At 45.5% G+C, this 17,775-nt stretch overlaps 1 protein-coding gene across 4 annotated transcripts in view; it reads right to left on the bottom strand.

Annotated features, from left to right (window-relative positions):
• Positions 1 to 3,203: 3,203 nt before the first annotated feature.
• The window catches only part of ATP10B (ATPase phospholipid transporting 10B (putative)), a 282,609-nt gene continuing 268,037 nt past the window's right edge, over positions 3,204 to 17,775 (bottom strand). For all 4 annotated transcript variants that reach the window (XM_045508136.2, XM_010972219.3, XM_010972220.3 and 1 more), the window contains 2 exons: positions 11,164 to 11,351; positions 3,204 to 6,322 (listed from right to left, as the gene is read on the bottom strand). In XM_045508136.2, coding sequence (XP_045364092.2) covers positions 5,869 to 6,322; positions 11,164 to 11,351 — 642 coding nt within the window. In that variant the 3' untranslated portion in view covers positions 3,204 to 5,868. The remainder of the gene's footprint in view (positions 6,323 to 11,163; positions 11,352 to 17,775) is intronic.

Here is a 17,775-nt window from a genome sequence, read left to right as displayed (position 1 = left end):
AGTTCATTAGTGTCTTCTTTTTTCTTTGCTTTTTTTTAGATTGCACATATGAGTGATATCGTATGGTATTTTTCTCTTTCTGGCTTACTTCACCAAGAGTGAGCTCACAGTCTGTATGAGGGAGAGGCATCCTAGCTCAGGCTCCCTCCTGATAGCTGCCCCGGCCCCCTCTTTAGGTGTTGCCAATTCCTTAATTATCTCCCGATCTAGAAAAAGCCTCCAGGAGGCTTGGGCGGGGGGTCCATTATCTTCCCAAATAGAGTTGCTTCCTTCCTGCCTTCTATGCTCCCTCTGAGACCAGCCTCATCCATGATTTTCTTCAACAGCAAGAGTCACCATGTTCTTCAGGGCTGCCATGTGCCGCGCACTGGGAACACGACAGAGAACAAGATCACAGGCTCTCTGCCTGGTGGGATCTTGTGTGTGTGCATGCATGTGTGTGTGTGTGCGTGCATATGTGTGTGTGTGCCTGTGCGCGCATGCCCAAGAATCAAACAACTGCACAGCTAGTAAATCGATTTCCTGGGGGTCGTTCCTAAGCTGTAACCAGCCTCCCCAAAGTAGCCCTTAGAATCACAGAATAGTAGAACCAGTCCATTTCCCACCTGGAGCATTTGGGGAAACTGAGTGACCCTCAGTTTGAGGTTGAAACCTGGGGAAGAAATGTGTCCAGAGTCATAGCAGAAACCGTGGGCAGAGCCGGAGTTGAAATTTGGCCTCCCCGCTCCTGGCTATGATCCCTCTCCGCCCTGTTTGCCCCGCTCCCGCCGCAGGAAGAACCCTCAGGTGCAGCAGCTCCAACACCGACGCTAGACACTAGGTGGCGCCAGCACGCCTTTGAACAGACAGGCTCCCCTCGGAAAAATGCCTGAATCCTCACCTCTGGTCGGGTCGTAAAGTTGGGGCTGGCGCTTTCCTCCGGGGCGGGCGCAGCCCCAGCCCCAGCCCCAGCCCCCAGCCCCACCTCCTTCATCCTTGGAACCCTGCCTGGGCCCCTGATGCCTTGGGGACGTGTTGGTTGGTTACCTGGAAGAATTCGCTCCTGTGTGATTGATTTCTTCTGGGGGTTCTCTGTGCAGAATGGAAAGACCTGGCAGGGTGGTCAGCTCTGGGAGAGATGTTTTAGGACAGGGCAGGCACACATTCTCCTTAGGTGCTGGTGTCTTTCTTACTGAACCCAGTGGAACATGGTGTGGTCTTTCTGCAGGGCACATTGCTAGGCTGTGACGGCTGGGGGAGGGGCCCAGGCTGGCTGGGCACCCAGCTCCTATGTCTCTCAAGAGACTGTCCAGGTAGGTGACAAGGCCCTCTGTCATCTGGTCCCTACCTGCCCCTCCAGCCCCATCTCACAGTCGCCCAGCTGTGTGACTAAGAGTGCGGGCTCTGGTTTCCGACCCCCGGGATTGGAATGCGGCCTCCCCACTTGTTAGCTGTGTGACTGCGCCACACTTATGGATGCTTTCTCTGCCTCGGTTTCTCCCCTCTGTCAGTGGGCTGAAGCAGGTTATATAGGAGCTCAGCTTTCTCTGCAGCAACTCCCACGAAAGGTGGAGTATGTTTTCCCACCTCCTTCAAACCGGGCTGGCCTGGCGACTTGCTTCCACAGGAATGTGGTGGCAACGATGCGTGAGTTCTGAGCCTAGGTGTTAAAAGGCTTTGCAACATCTGTTTTCTCAGAGCATTGCTGCCGTGCGACAAGGCCAGCTGACATCACTGAGGATGAGACTGGTGGAAGGAGAGCCCAGCCACCCAGCCCAGGTTGCCCACTCCCAGCGCTGTGAGTACTGAAAAATTGTGGTGTTAATCCACTCCGTTTTAGGGGTGGTTTGTTATGTGGTTGAAGCTAACTAAAACAGGGGAGAAAAATAGTACACCAGCCCCCCCTTACCTGTGGTTTTGCTTTTCATGGTTTCAGTTCCCCCTGATCAGCGGTGGTCCAAAAATACTAAATGGAAAATTCTAGAAATCAACCACTCGTAAGTTTTAAATTGCATGGTGTTCTGAGTAGCTTGATGAAATCTTGTGCCGTCCCACCTGGGACGTGAATTGTCCCTTTGTCCAGTGTGTCCACGCTCTGTGTGCTGCCTCCATTGGGCACGTGACAGCCGGCTCAGTTATCACGTTGGCTGTCTCGATAGCGTAGAGCTTGTGTTCGAGCCACCCTTATTTTACTTAGTGGTGGCCCCATAGTGCAAGAGCAGTGAGGCCAGCAATCTGGGTGTCCTGTCACTGTGCCTAATTTGTACATTTCACCATAGGCGTGTATGTGTTATCTGTGGTTTCAGGCACCCACTGGGGGTCCTGAACATAATCCTCCAGCATAAGGGGAGTGGACTGCTTTACCTGCCTTGAAGGGTTCGGTGAGGTTTAAGGACAACGTGAACTTGGATCAGCGCCTAGCGCAGAATTAGCGAATGCAGTTGTTCCTACTCACATCATCACAGAGTTCCTTTTGCTTATTGGGTTCTAGTCGCACTAACCCCCTTTCTTCTTTTTCTTCTTCTTTTGAATACACCGAAATCTCTTTTTCAAGGCTTTCATACTTAATTCTCTCCATTTGCAACGGTCCGTCCCTGAGGACTTGTTTTCATGGTTAGGGTCTCAGCTGAAATGCCTTCTCCTTGGAGACGCCTTCCCTGATTACCCTGGGAGCCACCAACCTCCCTTCCTCTCCATCCTTGCTTCCTTTCATTGTGTGCAATGATCACATTTATTGATTTCCTTGCGTAGCGTCTGTCTCCCTTCCTAGATTGTAAATCCCTTGTGGGCAGGCCCTGGGCTTTTATCCGTGTTGCCCACCACAGTGCTGTGTATGGCAGGCGCTCACTTGATATTTGCTGAATGAGTGAATGGAAAGAGGCATCTAATGAATGAGTGTGAGATTGGAGTCAGGCTTCCAGGAAGAGGGGCGTATGCAGGTGAGAGTTTGAGAGAGAGAGGACTATGTATGTTGTGTCTGACAGCCATTGCGGTTTGTGTCACACGCTTACATTGGATCAGATATATTCCTGATGCTCTAAGTCCCACAAGGCTATGAGCTGCTTTAAGAAGGGACCGACCTCCTCACAGCCCCACGCACATTGCCAGGCGTCTAGCAGGGGCCAACAGAAGTTTACTGGAAAGATAGATGGATGGATGGGTGGACGAACGAACGAGTGAATGCAAAGATGGATGGATGGATAAGAATATTCAAAACTGCAGGCGACAGTGGAAAACCATGTTTATTTTTTCTTCTAATAAAGGGTAATCCATTTCCAGGTAATTCCTAAAAGGTCATGAATGTATAAAAATGTATTAAATATCATCATTAGCATAATGTTACAGGGAAATAGTTGTAATAACCTTTTCCCCTAAGATGGCACTTGGACAGTCACAGTTGGTTTGGTTTTCAAGGAAGGACAAGAGGAGGTTGACCAGCTGGCCTGGCTGGCCCAGGACTGAGGACCTTCCCGGGATGTGGGGCTTTCTGTGCTAAGACTGGGAAAACCCCAGGCAAACTGGAGGGCTGGTCACGCAGGAGAGAGGGCAGCAGCACAGTGTTGGGTCGGGTTTGGCATTAAGGTACAGGGGTCAGATATTTTCTCAGCTTCCCATCACCTCAGTCCCTCTTAGCTCTGAAATAAAAATCCCCGGTTACTGTTGAGGGTGTTAACATCCTCCTGCCAAGCCTGGGAGATAGGGCAGGTAACACCTAATACGCAGGTGTGGCAACCTACGTAGGTGCTCCTGGCTCCTAGAGCGTGCGGGGCAGAGAAAAGGCTCACAGCCCGATCTCCTGCGGCCAGAGTTCTTCCCTCTACTCCGTTCTCTTCTGAAACCTCCTACTGGTCTCATCTGGCTTTTAGGAGTGGGAGGGAGTCATAGGGGGAAAGGAATGACCCTGAGATAGAAGCTTTGGGTCAGTCCCTTCATTTGGGACAATTTATATAATTACTGCTGTGCCCGATTTGTTTAGCTGCTCCTCCTCGCGCGGTCCTCACGTAGGGCTCCCCTGAACACCCACCAGCCGGCCAGCGCTGGCATCACTCTGTGGCAGAGTCAGCCAGAGAGGTCCAGGGGATTGACTCTAGGGCGATGCCCCGAATGGCCCAGTGCAGGTTTGCCAGCAGGATTACCAGCTCAGTCTGCCACGTGCCAACTTGATTGTTGAGCTGTTTTGGGGGCACATTTGCTGGGAAGTTACTCAAGTGATGTCAGCGGTGGCTGGGACTTGCCACACTTGTATCCATCCCTGTACTTTTCCCCTAATATGTAGCAGCAGCACCTTAAGGAGGGAGGACTCAGTCGTCCTCCTTGACTTATCTTAAAAGACTAGGGACAGGCTACCCTTGCCCACAGGGGACCTTGCTTCTCTTGACGGCGTGTTGTCATCCATTCTTTTTTTTCCAGCACTGTTGTGAGCTCTTACATTTTTGGCATTTACGACCTCTGGCGATAAGGAGTCTCAGGAATCCTGCTCCCTGTGAAGTGAGGCGCCCTCTGACTCTCCCTCATTCATCTCAAGCATGTGATCTTCTGGGACAGGCTTAACGCAGGGGGTTTAACATTCCTCCCCCCCTTTCAGACGCCGTCGTTTGGGTTCAGGGTCGCTCTGTCGTGTAGGTCAGCTCTTCAGGTGCAGACGCGTGAAGATCCGGTCCCCGCGTTTGCCTGTGCGGGGAGCTGACCCAGGATGGCACAGGTTCCCCTGCTCGCTGAAAGCACAGTGTGGCTGTGAACGTTCTCGTTAAGCTGAAGAGGCGTAAAGCAGAGGAGCAGCTACCTCAGGAGACGTCTCACTAAGGGACGCACAAAATAAATCCAGAGGCAGCACAGGCGCTCAGACGCGGTTCGCAGCCACGGCGGTTCGGTTCTGCGCTGCCAGGTGCAGCTGCCCCGGAAGGAGCCTCGGGGTGCTGCTGGGGGGGGGGGGCGCCTGCGAAACAAATGCTGAAGGCTGCTTTTGCGTCTCACTGTTTGTTTGTTTTTGGTAAAAGCAAAAATCCTCTTTGGATGTCTTTTGGTTAGCAAAAACCAGCACCCAGGTAAGTCGTAAAAGTGAAATGGCGTAAGGCAAATTTCTGAAAAGTGGGGGACACCTATACTTTTATTTAAAAATTAATAAATATCTTTAGGAAGAGAGAGCTGCTCGGCCTGCGTGCCCAGACCGAGGGCCGTGAGGCTCACTAGCTGAAGCACGGGGGTCTGCTGCGCCCGTTCCTTTTCCCATGCCTGTGTTCCTTCTGCTTCCACGACCCTCAGAAGTGTCTGTCGCACTGAGTTCATGTCTAGTTTTAATCTTTAGACATGGTTTTCTTTGGCTAGAGCAGACCCAACTCAGAATGGAAGGGATGCTGACCCCGACATGCCCATCACTGCCGTCTGCTTGAGATGAAACACTTGTGTGTGTGGGACGCTTCTGAGACTTTTAACTTTGGGCACCGGGAGGCGAGGTGATGGTCTGACATGCCCGGAAGCTTCCGTATCTTGAGATATCAGCTGGGTTGATGCATTTCTTGGAATCGTGGAAACTGACGGCCCAGTGGCACTGGGCTGTGGCGTGTGCTTGTCTAGAGGGGCAAAGAATGTGGGCTAAAAAATTAAAAAAAAAAACTCAATGCAATAGAAACAGAGCCTCCTTGTTAAAAAAAAAAACAAAAAACTCTGTTGTTGGCAAGACGTGCTGCCTGGCAGCAGCAGAACTAGAGGTCAACTGGTTTCCAGTCCATTTTGTCACACCCCGTGGGGCCAGCACTTCCTCTGTGGAAGCCAAGCCTGGTGGCGAGGAAGCCTGGCCCGTTCTTTCCTCCATGAAGAGGAAGAGTCACGGTTAATGAAGCCCGGGGTGGGACGGCTGCCTCTGAGTTTGCACAGATCTCCGCACGCCCCTCATACGGTCAGGGGCGGGGAACTCTGGGACCGGCGGTGGCTGCCTCCGCTCAAGGGCCAGTTGGCGTTAGTCTGTCCACCTGAGTAGGCTCCGGACGCCACCATCCTGTGAGGGTCCAGAAGAAGGTGCTCCCTAGGTGAGAATGTAACTGAGGTGTCTCCTGAGCATGGGTCATCCTTGATGTGGTCCCTGCTGCCTCTCTCCCCAGGCAGCACCCAGTCCCGCTTGGTAGGGCGAGAGCTCTTCGGGGTGCTGGCTCTGAAGCCCTGTTCGGGGACAGGTGGCACTGGACAGTGGGTAGACCGGGCTTCTCTGGGGACACTGACAGGCCTCTGCCTGCTTCTCCAGCTCTGGATTTCCAGGTCTCTTTTGTCCATGGGGAGTTTGTCAATTTTCTGAGCTCTTAAGATCGGAGATTTCCCGTATGTCCCTTGCAGAGACAGGAAGAAGTACCTGGTGGGCAACGACAGAACGAAGATATTTTCTGACTTTGGTTGACCTCTTGAATTTCAGCATTGAAAGGGTCCTAAGAACCCAACTCCCCACCCAGGGAAAGCTCCTCTCTGCTGCTCTCTGGGCTGACGGATCACATCTACGCCTGGGCACCGCTGGTTCAGGGGGTCCAACAACAGAATGTAACAGCTGGCATTTAGGATGTACCAGACCTATTCCAAGAGCTTTACATACTATTAACTAATATTATCCTCGCCCTAGTCTCATACTGCTGTCCTTTTGTTTTGCCCTGTGTCCAGGCACGGAATTGGCGGTACCGAGAGGTGATCGGTGGTTTGTCCAGAGCCACACACAGTGGTCAAGCTGTGGTCACAGCCACGTGCTCTGGATTCTGAGGTTTTTCTCTTACCTACCATGCATGAGGCAGCCCATTCTGTTTCTGGGCTGTTTGAATTTAGGCACAGTTACTTGCTTTGTCATGACAACTCCTTGTGGACATTAATTTTTAAGTGGTTTTCACAATGCATATTCTTTTCTTGAGTCCGTGGGCGGCACTGACTACACAGCATCACTGTGTTATGTCCCTGTTTGCCAGATGAAGATACTGAGGTCCCAGGTGATGAGGTGGGCTTCCTGGGGGTCTCCTGAGAAGTTAAGAGTTCCCTGACGGCTAATTCAGGGTTCCTTTCCCCTGCCAAGCTGTGTGTCGCCTGCAGTGGACTCTGGAATTGGGAGTCTCTATCTGTGCCAAGAACCTTTTACCTGTTTCAAGTTTAGGGAGGGAAGGGGTAAGGACGTGACAAAAACTCCATGATTGATGGAGAAGACATACACCGTCTTGTGATACTGGGCAACTCATACCCCTCTCTGGGTTTCAGATTATCTAAAAAGTAATGCAGTTGGCCTAGTGGACATCTAAGTTCTTTAAAAAAAAAATCCTTGAAAAAATTTTATTTTGAAAGCCTTAAAAGCAGAGAGGCTCCCATCCTTCCACTATTTCTAGAAGTTTCAGGATGACCCCACAGTGTGAAGACTACAGCAGATCCTACGGATCAGAGACCTTCCCAACTCGCGCTCATGTCACCCGGGGCGGCAGTACAGGTGGCCCCGCATACGTGTTTGAGGGAAGACTCAACGTCTTGCCTGGAAACCGGACTCTCCTCAGTTTAAACCTTCCTCTAAGCTACCCTTCTCTGTCCGTTTAGTCAACAAATATTTGTCCAGTCCCTACAATGGTCCAGGCCCCCATAGCACAGGAATAGAGTTAGAAGCCAAGGGAGCAGTGAGAGCGTCAAACACCTGGCCTGATGTGAGAGACCCTTCTTGGTGAGGAAACATTAAAGCTGAGGACTGAGGGACGCACCGGAGGGAGCCAGGTGAAGAGGGGGTGAGAACCAGACCCTCAGCACGACGGTGGGCAGATACGACACAGAAGGTGGCAGGGACTGTGAGGGATGTTTTGGTTTTTGTGGATTATTGTAAAGACCTTGGGAAACGCTTGGAAAGTTGTAAACATGACATGATTACACTTTGACCCAATTATAATGAAGGAGAGTAAAACCCAAGAGGAGACTTTTGAAGCAATTTGGGATGAAAGGAATTGTAACCTATCCATGGTGAGGGTTGTAGAAACGGAAATGGTGGGGGATTTGAGAACTAGGTAGCAGATAAAACTTGATAGGGTCTTGTGGTGGTGGGTGGTATCAGGGATAACTGTCATGGGCCTGCCTTGGTCCCCAGTGGGTGACACTGGATGAGAGGGACTCTGGAGGAGGTTCAGGTTTCCGGGATGGTGGTGGATCACGGAGCTGCAGATGTCTCCCACATCCCTCAGACTTCGCATGCCCAGTGCAGGCGATGAAGAGGCGGCTATAAAGAGGCACCTGGGATTCAGAAGAAAGATCTGGGCTGGGAGTTGATGTTGGAGATTCATCTGTTACAAAGGATATTTAACTTCACAATAGTGGTTGCTATGTCTCTAGAGAGAATTAAAGTTGCAAGACAACCTAGGATGAAGGCTTGACATACAGCGTGCGAAAGACATGAGCTAGCAAAGGGAACAAAGAAGGGGCAGCAGAGAACCCGAGTGCTGTGTTACTGAAGCCACGCGAAGAGCGTCCAAGGGCTGGTACCTTCTGTTGCAGCTCATTACGGGGCTGCATTGTGTTTTAAAGTTTGTATGTTAGTTATTTTACAGATAAAATGAAAGAAACTTACTTGCTCTCAGTTTAAGAGAATCCATACAGTTCTTTCACACTGGTTGAATTAATTAGACTGAGATTAGTGAGGTCATGGTTAGTGGCTAATTATCACCAGCTTGGTGAGTGAAATCAATCTCTATTATAAATGCAGCAAACAGTTTTAAGTGAACAAATACAGTTTTCTACAGCAAACATTCTCTCCTGTAGTGTCCTGTAACAAAAATTAATTGTCCCAGGGTTACAAGTCAACAGTCCTTGGGGCCATTAAAATAATCCTTTCTCTGTCAAAGGAAATCTCTTTCCTAGTAAACAGAATTAAAGAGAAATTCAAGTTTACAATAATTATATAGAATAAGCAAAGATCGAACTTGCAGGCTATGGTAACTGGCAAGAAAATATTTGCTAGCTTCTCCCTAATCGGTCCCTCATCTGTTTAACAAGCTATAGTGTGGAGTGCTTGTCTTTTTCAAGAACGTTCATACTTTTCATATTGTCTTCATCAAGTTGGTAGCCTTTGGCTCCAAGTGTGTCTTCGAGCCAAAGGTAAGGCAAAGAATATGGGGGCTGATGGTTATTTCCATGCCTCAAATAAGACACAGAACGGAGGAGGTCAGTCCTTGGTTAGAGGTGATCACAACTGTGTTTAACCCCCAGATTGTAGACAAAAATATTTAACTGACTTATTTGACGCCCTTTTCCAATGAGGGCATGGTCTTCGTGGTCTCTTCCAAAGTCCGTCTCCCAGGAGGCTGGGCTGATGAAAGGGTGGGGTGGCAAGTATGTCCTCTGAGGCTGGGCTTAATTGCTTCTCACTCTTAAGTCTTGAGGTCCTTTATTAATACTAGAATTCTAGACTTCCACCTGTATTGTGGTCAAGCTTATGTCTGAATTGTCTGTTGGATGTCAGGCTTCTTGAGAGCAAGGGTCCTGTCTTATTCATCTGTTTCTTTAGTATCATTTGCTACGTGACAGAACTGTGCTGGGGGTAGGGTATATGCTGGTAAGAAGGATACCGTCTTCCCAGGACTTAATGGTCAGACCAAGACAAACAGATAAAACAGATACTAAGGAGGGTAAAGGGAGGGACAGACAGACAGGGCAATGGGAACAGAGCAGAGAGAGCGGATCTGCTTCAGCCCGAGGGAATTAGGGGAAGTCACAGCAGGTTTCTGGAACTGGTCACGCCTGCAGTGCTGTCGAAGGGTGAGAGGTTCTGTAACCGGAAGGGCATTTGGAACAGAAGGAACAGCATGTCCAAAGGTGGGAGGGTGAGAGGACATGGAGCCTTGAGGGAAACGGAGGAAGCTTGGTGGTGCGGAGCCCAGAGTCTGAGGCAGGGAGCGGGCAGATGAGGAGAGCAAGCAGGGAGGCTGTGTACGCAGCGCATACTGAGAACTCAACCAGCGTTTGTGAAGTTGACAGTAGCATCTGTCCTCCTGATATCCTCAGCCTCTGAACTCTGCTCCCGACGTCAGGGCCCTGAGACGGCTTAGAAAGAAGAAACGGAGACCCAACTGCCAAACTTATTTAAAGGAAGCAACACCTGCTAATGGCCCTCTGCTTAATTTTGGTTTAGGAAAAGGTCTACACAATGTTGCGATGGCCTGGTGACTACAGCTTATAATGATAAAGTGGCTGAATTTCAGTGCTCAGGGAGGTGAGATCCTGAGGATGGAGAGGGGCTGAGCCTCACCTCGGCGCACGTCATCGTTAAGCTCAGCGATTGTTGCGACTGGAGCGTGCGGGCTGGAGGGCGGGACACCGGCCTCTGGGTTGGGGGGTCCAGCTCCCACTGTGACCTGTGGCGGTCTGCTGGGCACGTTCTGGTCCCTGTTGGGACTTGAGCTGTCCCATGAGCAAGTGGGACTACAGCTACGGCTCTGCCTAACTTCTAGGTGATTTTGCAAAAGCAAATGAGCTAGACAGAAGAGCACAAGTCAAGAGTGAGCTCCGGGGAAATGCCAGGCATGACTTTTGTTACTGTTGCTGTTTATCTGGAAAAGGCAAATGCAGAGGATTTAAGCTGCAAATGTTAGAAGTAGCCAGATTCATGACCAGGGACTAATATAGGGTGTGTATATGTGTGTGTCTGTGTGTGTGTTTTAACAAATTCGAGTAATATTAAAACATTGGCTATGTCATGCAGAATTGGAATTCCTGGGGAAAATCAAAAGCTCTGGAATGCTAGTCTTGATGTTTCCTTGTGGTAGTGATGGTGTGAGACCAAGTCCCTTCTCCCAATGTCTGTGCTTTTCCTGGTTTGCTTCAGTTGCTCACCTGTCCTTGTGGGCATTTGAGTGTGAGGCCACTGGGCTAACGAAGAAAGGACTAGAGAGCTTTCCAGGATGATTCCTTAGACACAACAATATTTGTAAGGCAGGAGGGGGAGTTAGTACTCCCATTTTACAGATGTTACAGCAGAGGCCGGGCCAGACTGGGTGACTTCGCTGCTCTGTGGCTGTCCTGGGACCAGAGTCCGTGCTGTCTGCCTCTAAGATCGTTGTTCTTTCTGTCCTAGCTCCCTCTCTTTGAAACAACAGCCTTAAGCATCCCAAACAAACTCCTGACTCTTGAAAGCGACGGACTGAGAGGAGAGTGGTAGTTCTAGGCAGAAAACAGCCCCCCCTGCCCCGCTCAAACCTTGGCAGAAGGGCCACGACCGGTGTAAGGAGGCAGACGAAGTAGAAGGTGGGCTCTGAGAGCTGGTCTTCCATCACCCAGTAGGGATTGGTGGGGCTGTTGCAGGTGACGCAGGTGGCGTTGTACACCAGGGACACCACGAAGTACATCAGGAAGCTGCCTATGAGAACCAGCCCGTGGATGATGGTCTGCGGGAGGAAAGGGGTGAACGCCGTTGAAGGGACTGCAGTCATGCTACTCGGCTGACTTTGTCATAAACTTTTTTGTGGAAATGCAACATACACAGAAACCATTTTAAAAAGCGTGCCATTTGACAGACCAGTATAAAGTAAACACCCATGTTGCTACCACCCGTCCTCCAGAAACCCCGAAATCTTCTGTCTCAGCCTTGACTTGGGTGATAATTTTCATACTATTCTGTAGTTTTACCATCTAGCTACAGTTCCCTTGATAGCCTGTTTTTAAAAATCGGATAGTCATATTTGGGGTGACTTCTGTCTTTTTTTCCTCAATATTATATTTGTGTGATGAGCCGTGTTTTCCCCACACGTGGCTGTCGGTTCCTCATTTTCAGAGCGGTGCAGTGTGCCGTGGGCTGATCGTATTTTGTCCTGCCTGTCTTGTGTGTCTTGCCTTCCGATTCTTGTCTTCTTTTAAACTTACTGATGATTTCGTAAAATTGCATCCGCACCTTTACTAGTTTGAAAGTTAAATGCTCCATTTCTGTTCTTTTAGTGATTACTCAGTAAATGATAACAAGCAGTCTTGACTTACTGCAGAGTAAAGTTTCTACGTCTCCCTCCTCCTGAATCATGCAAGGACTTCTGAGTACTTGACAACTCTGCCTCCTCTGAAGTATCTCTTCCTGCTACTGGTTTATTTGGTCTTTTTTCAAACCTTTTAGGTTTCTTTGTATGTTTTACCAATCCTCGCAGATATTTTAAAGTTTATTCTTCTTTAAACATAGCAAACAGAGCTTTTCTAGAATTTATATCCAGTAATTCCAGTGCTCGAAATACTTGTGACTGATGCCTGTGATCTTCATTTATGAGCTCTTGTTTCATTTTGAGCTTCCTTATTTTTGAATGTGCGATGCTTCTTATCCTTGGAAAGTTGGGGATACTGTGAAGCTTAGGATAACTCTCTGGAGAGGGTGTGTGTGTGGGTGTGTATTTTGCAATAACCTAAGGCAGTGTCAAGCTAGTTTTTTCTTTTTAATTGAAGTATAGTTGATATACAACATTGTGTTAGTTTCTGGTGTACAGCATAGTGATTCAGTTACACATATATTCATGCATATGTATAAAATATATATTCTTTTATAGGTTATTACAAACTATTGAATATAGTTCCATGTGCTATACAGTAGAACCTTGTTGTTTATCTATTCTGTATATAAAGTAGTTTATATCTGCTAATCCCAAACTCCTAATTTATCCAGCCCCTCCTTCCCCATTGGTAATCGTAAGGGTTTGTTTTCTGTCTGTGAGTCTGGTTCTGTTTCATAAATACGTTCATTTGTGGATGGATCTAGATATTATCAGGCTAAGGGAAGTAAATCAGACAGAGAAAGACCAGCATCATATGATATCACTTATACATGGAATCTACAGCCATTTTAAACTGAATTCATACATCAAAGTTTGGCTCACCCAGGTGATACAAAGAATCTGGGCTGCACATCTGTGTGAGGACGGCCCACGGTCCATTTCCCAGGAAATGGTTTGGATTCTCTCTGCTCTGTTCAGCACAGGGGGACCGATCTCTACAGTCCCTGCTGGGGAGGGAGTGCAGGCAGGTCCGCTTTTGCGTGTGCCTTTACCCTGAGGGTACAGCCTCTGGGGTCCTAATTTAACACGGTCTCCTACTAGACTCCCACTTAGAAGTCTGGGTTTTAAATTCTGAACCTTATGCTCCATCAAGTCTGCCAAAAAGTTCGTTTTGGGCGGGGTTGCAAGCACCCTCAGGAGAAGAGAGGCTTTGGCTCTGGCTGCTTCTCTGCGATCCATCTTTCCCAGAGGTCCTGGTCTTTTCTATCCTGCCGTCTTTCTCATACCTTTAGTCTGTATATATCCATTAGCTTGTTTTCAGTGGGAGAGATTGCCTGACCTAGCCCCTGTTCCTGAAGAAGAAAGCAGTTAACATTTTCAGTTGCTTTGGTGAGGACTGTGAAAACCGACACAGCTATTAAAATTCATGTGAAGCTTTCTACCCAGCAAAGAGAGGCACCCTCCCCTCTGCTCCAAGCACTTTCAAAAGGGAAATATTTTTCTATAATGATTCCAGTAGCTGACTCCTTTCCCAAGAGTATCAGAAATCACCTGTAACCACTGGGATTCCTGGTCTAGAGATGCACTGGGTGGGTTAACAGCACTGAATGGTGAGTGAAAGGAACAGTTTCCCTCTTTTGAAGCAGGTGGATGCAGTGCTCTGAGGAAGAGGGCTGGACGACCAGTCGGAGAGGGTACGGAATCTCTGGGGCTGGATGAGACTTGACAGGGCATTTTGAAAGGTTAAAAATACCTAATGATTAAGAGGATGGTAGGCAGCAGAGTTCCTCTTGGGAAATATCTTGGGCTAGTGTTTTAAAAATGTAATTATGTCATTGTGAAATATTTCAAGCACACAGACAACAATCCTCATATACTCAATACCCAGCTTCATGAAGTTGAAACTTGAACCACATGGAGTAGACTGTCACCGCAAAATACATCTCTGACATACGGATTATTTTTAGCTTGTTATTTTTAAGAAACAGCAGACACAGGGTAAGCTCTGCAAACTGAGGAGCAGTTATCTTTTTGTAAGAGACATTTACATTTATAAGGGTGTCTTCCTCTCTACCAGAAGGAAAAGGATGATTCTAAACGTCTAGAAAATCTGTATTAACTCCCAGAACTGGCCTCCCCTAACCCCCAAAACTTCTCTTGTCTTTAGCTAGAGATGGTATTTAAGGTGGTGACTTGGGCAATTTTCAGGGAATTACTCAGTTTCCTGTGTCTCTCCTGTGTGTATAGGAGGTATTTATAAACTTGTGTTTGTTTTTCTCCCATTAATCCGTCTTTTATTACAGGAGTATCTCAGCCAAGAACCTAGAAGGGTAGAGGGAAAATTATTTTTTCTTCCTCAACACATATTTGCCTCAGATTTTATTAAAAGGTTAAGCCTTACGGATATAATTCAAGCACCCATGTCTGGTAAATGCCTTCTCTTTAATCCTGAAAATAAAATCGGTGTTCATCTTTCTTTCATGTATGTTATATTTACATGTTTACATACTGATGTTAATGGATGCTTTTTTATTGTATCATGTATATGTATCCTTGCGCAGTTTTTTTCATTAGATGTTATGCTTTGGAGCTTTATTTATGTTGATAAATGCAGTTCTAGTTTAACTGTTCTAGTATATGAATATGCCACAATTTATTTTCTTGTTGATGAACATTTAGGTTGCTATAAGAAATATTTTTTTTTTTTGCTACTAAGAACAATGATGGGTTAACAGGGAAAAGGGGGTGGGAAGGGATAAACTGGGGAGTTTGAGATTTGCAAATGTTAACCACTACGTATAAAGATAGAAAAACAAATTTCTTCTGTACAGCACAGGGAACTATATTCACCATCTTGTATAACCTTTAATGAAAATGAATATGAAAACAAATGTATGTATGTATGTATATGCATGACCTTGACATTGTGCTCTACAGCAGAAACTGACACATTGTAACTGACTATACTTCAATTAAAAGAAAAAAAAAGAACAATGATGTAGTAAACATTGTTGTATGTAATTAGGTATATCCATGTGCAAGAGTATTGTCCAGGGTGCATATTTAGAAGTAGAATTGTGTCATAGCATAAGATTACTTACACTTCTCTAGCTATTTTCAAATTGTCCTCCAGAGTGGTGGTATCAGTTTATAGTTTACCAACAGAATATAAAACTTCCTTGGTTGGACTTTGTTATCTTTATCTTTAACATACTGCTGAGTTGATTTGCCAACATTTCATTTAGATTAGAATTGTTTACATCTATGTTCATTGAGGAGATTGGTCTATGATTTTGTTTCCTTGAACTGTTCATGCCCATTTTGGTATCAGAATTATTCTAGCCATGAAAATTAAATTGGTTACATTTTTTGAATCCATAAAAAAATTGATTTGAGATAGGAATTATCTGTCCCCTATAAATTCAGTCAAACTCACCTTTATAGCCTTTGGCTTGGTGTTTTTAGGGACAGGATTACCAGTTGAATTTCTTTCATGGTGATTGGTTTATTCAGGTTTCTTGAATGATTTTGACTATGTTTTGGTAAATTTTACATTTAAAGAAATTATTGACTTGGTTTAAATTTTCAGGAAAAATATTGATTACATGGACTTTTGTATACACGAGTTCCAAATTCGTGGATATGGAAGGCTGACTGTTCCATGCCATTTTATGTAGAGGACTTGAACATCTGTGGATTTTGCTATCCGTTGGGGTCCTGGGACCAGTACCCCGCAGGTACTAAGAGACAACTGTGTATCTATAATTGAAGTCTTTTTCATTCCTAGTGTTATTATTTTTGTGGTCTCCTCTTTCTGTGTCTTTTCCTGAATCAATTTTTCTAGAGATCAGTTTTCATTAGGGTTTTGAAGAGCTCAGTTTTGGTCTTACTCATCTTTCTTGTTTTCTTGTATCTCCTCTCATCTTTTCTTCCTCTATCTTCTTTAGGTTTACATGGTAAGTTTAAGTTCCTTGAGTTGAATTCTTAGCTTGTTTTTCATCTTTTTGTTTTCAGTAGTAAAATCTTCAGCTGCATCCCATGAGTGTATATATATAATACTTTTATAGTTGTTCGGCAGCAGCAAGTATAGTTTCCATCATGATTTACTCTTGACCTATGCCTGTTTCTGATACATGTATAAAACTAGACATAAATTTTTCAATTTCTCTTTGTATTTTTTTCACCCAGCAAATATAATCTGATAATTTTTCTTTTAGTGGATGAATTAAACACATTTACACTTATGTGAGGACCGATGTATTTGGATTTATTTTGAACATATTTTGAATTTTTTGCCACCACTTTCTTTACTCTTACTTTTTCATCTTCTCTACAGCCTGCAGGATGGATAGTTTCCTATATTCCTCTTATTTCCTTCCATTCCTTTATGGTTAAATGTGTATTTCTATTCTCTTCCTATTCATGATGAAGGCTTTAGCATAAGTTAATTACCTAATGATCAGCCCTTTCTTACCATTATATTGTTTCTTATAGTTTTAGCTTTTATGATGTTCTTGTATGTTTCCTCCTTTAGTGAGCGTCTATGGGTGGTAGACCTCATAGAGTTTATCTGGAAATGTCATTTATCACTTAGGTCTTTGAAAATAACTACTTCACTGTTTTCTCATTTCCATTGTTTGCTTAACTGCTGTTCCTTTTCAAGTAATTTGTCCATAGTCTCCATCAGACTTTAAGATTGTCTCTGTGTCTTTTACCTGTGCAGTTTTTTTTTTGATTGCACATATATGTATTTACATGCAATATATTGTATAATATACTGCACATAGTTTTAAATTCACATATGTGTACTGTTCATTGTTTCCAAGAGCAGTTTAGAGCATTAGCTTGTTAAACTTACATAGTTGTCAAAGGAATAAAGCCAACCACAAAATAAGAATGAACAGAATTCAGTAATCCAATCATAAAGGACAGTCAAATGTGCTTACATGTATTCAAGGAATCAATCATCTAAGTTATAACTAATAAGTATTCATTTGTGTCCTTTTTTAATATTCCACATGTAAGTGATATATGGTATTTTTCTTTCTCTTTCTGGCTTATTCTTTTTTATGGCAGAGTAGTATTCCATTGTATAAATATACCACAGCTTCTTTATCCAGTCATCTGTTGATGGACATTTATGTTGCTTCCAGGTCTTGGCTGTTATAAATAGTGCTGCTTTGAACATTGGGATGTATGTGTCTTTTTGAATTAAGGTTCTCTCTGGATATATGCCCAGGAGTGGGTATGCCCAGGAGTGGGATTACTGGATCACATGGTAAGTCTATTTTTAGTTTTTTGAGGAACCTTACTGTCCTCTACAGGGGCTGCACCAATCTACATTCCCACAAACAATATAGGAGGGTTCCCTCTGCTCCACACCCTTTCCAGCATTTGTCGTTTATAGACTTTTTAATGATGGCCATTCTGGCTGTTGTGAGATGATATTTCACTGTAATTTTGATCTGCGTTTCTCTGACAATTAGCAATGCTGAGCATTTTTTCATGTGCCTATTGGCCATTTGTATGTCTTTGTTGGAGAATTGCTTGTTTAGGTCTTCTGCCCATTTTTGGATTGGGTTGCTTGTTTTTTTAATATGAAGGTGTATGAGCTGTTTGTGTGTATATTTTGGAAATTAGTCCCTTGTCGGTCGCATCATTTGCAAATATGTTTTTCCCATTCTGTAAGTTGTCTTTTCGTTTTGTTGATGGTATCCTAGCTGTGCAAAAGCTTTGAAGTTTAAACAGATCCCATTTCTTTATTTTTGCTTTTATTTCCATTACTCCAGAAGCTGGTTCAAAAAATACATTGCTGTGATTTACCTGTGCAGTTTTTTTTACT

The sequence above is a fragment of the Camelus bactrianus genome, chromosome 22, assembly GCF_048773025.1.
Source record: "Camelus bactrianus isolate YW-2024 breed Bactrian camel chromosome 22, ASM4877302v1, whole genome shotgun sequence".
Classification (NCBI taxonomy): domain Eukaryota; kingdom Metazoa; phylum Chordata; class Mammalia; order Artiodactyla; family Camelidae; genus Camelus; species Camelus bactrianus.
This window is presented reverse-complemented; position numbering and strand designations above follow the sequence as displayed.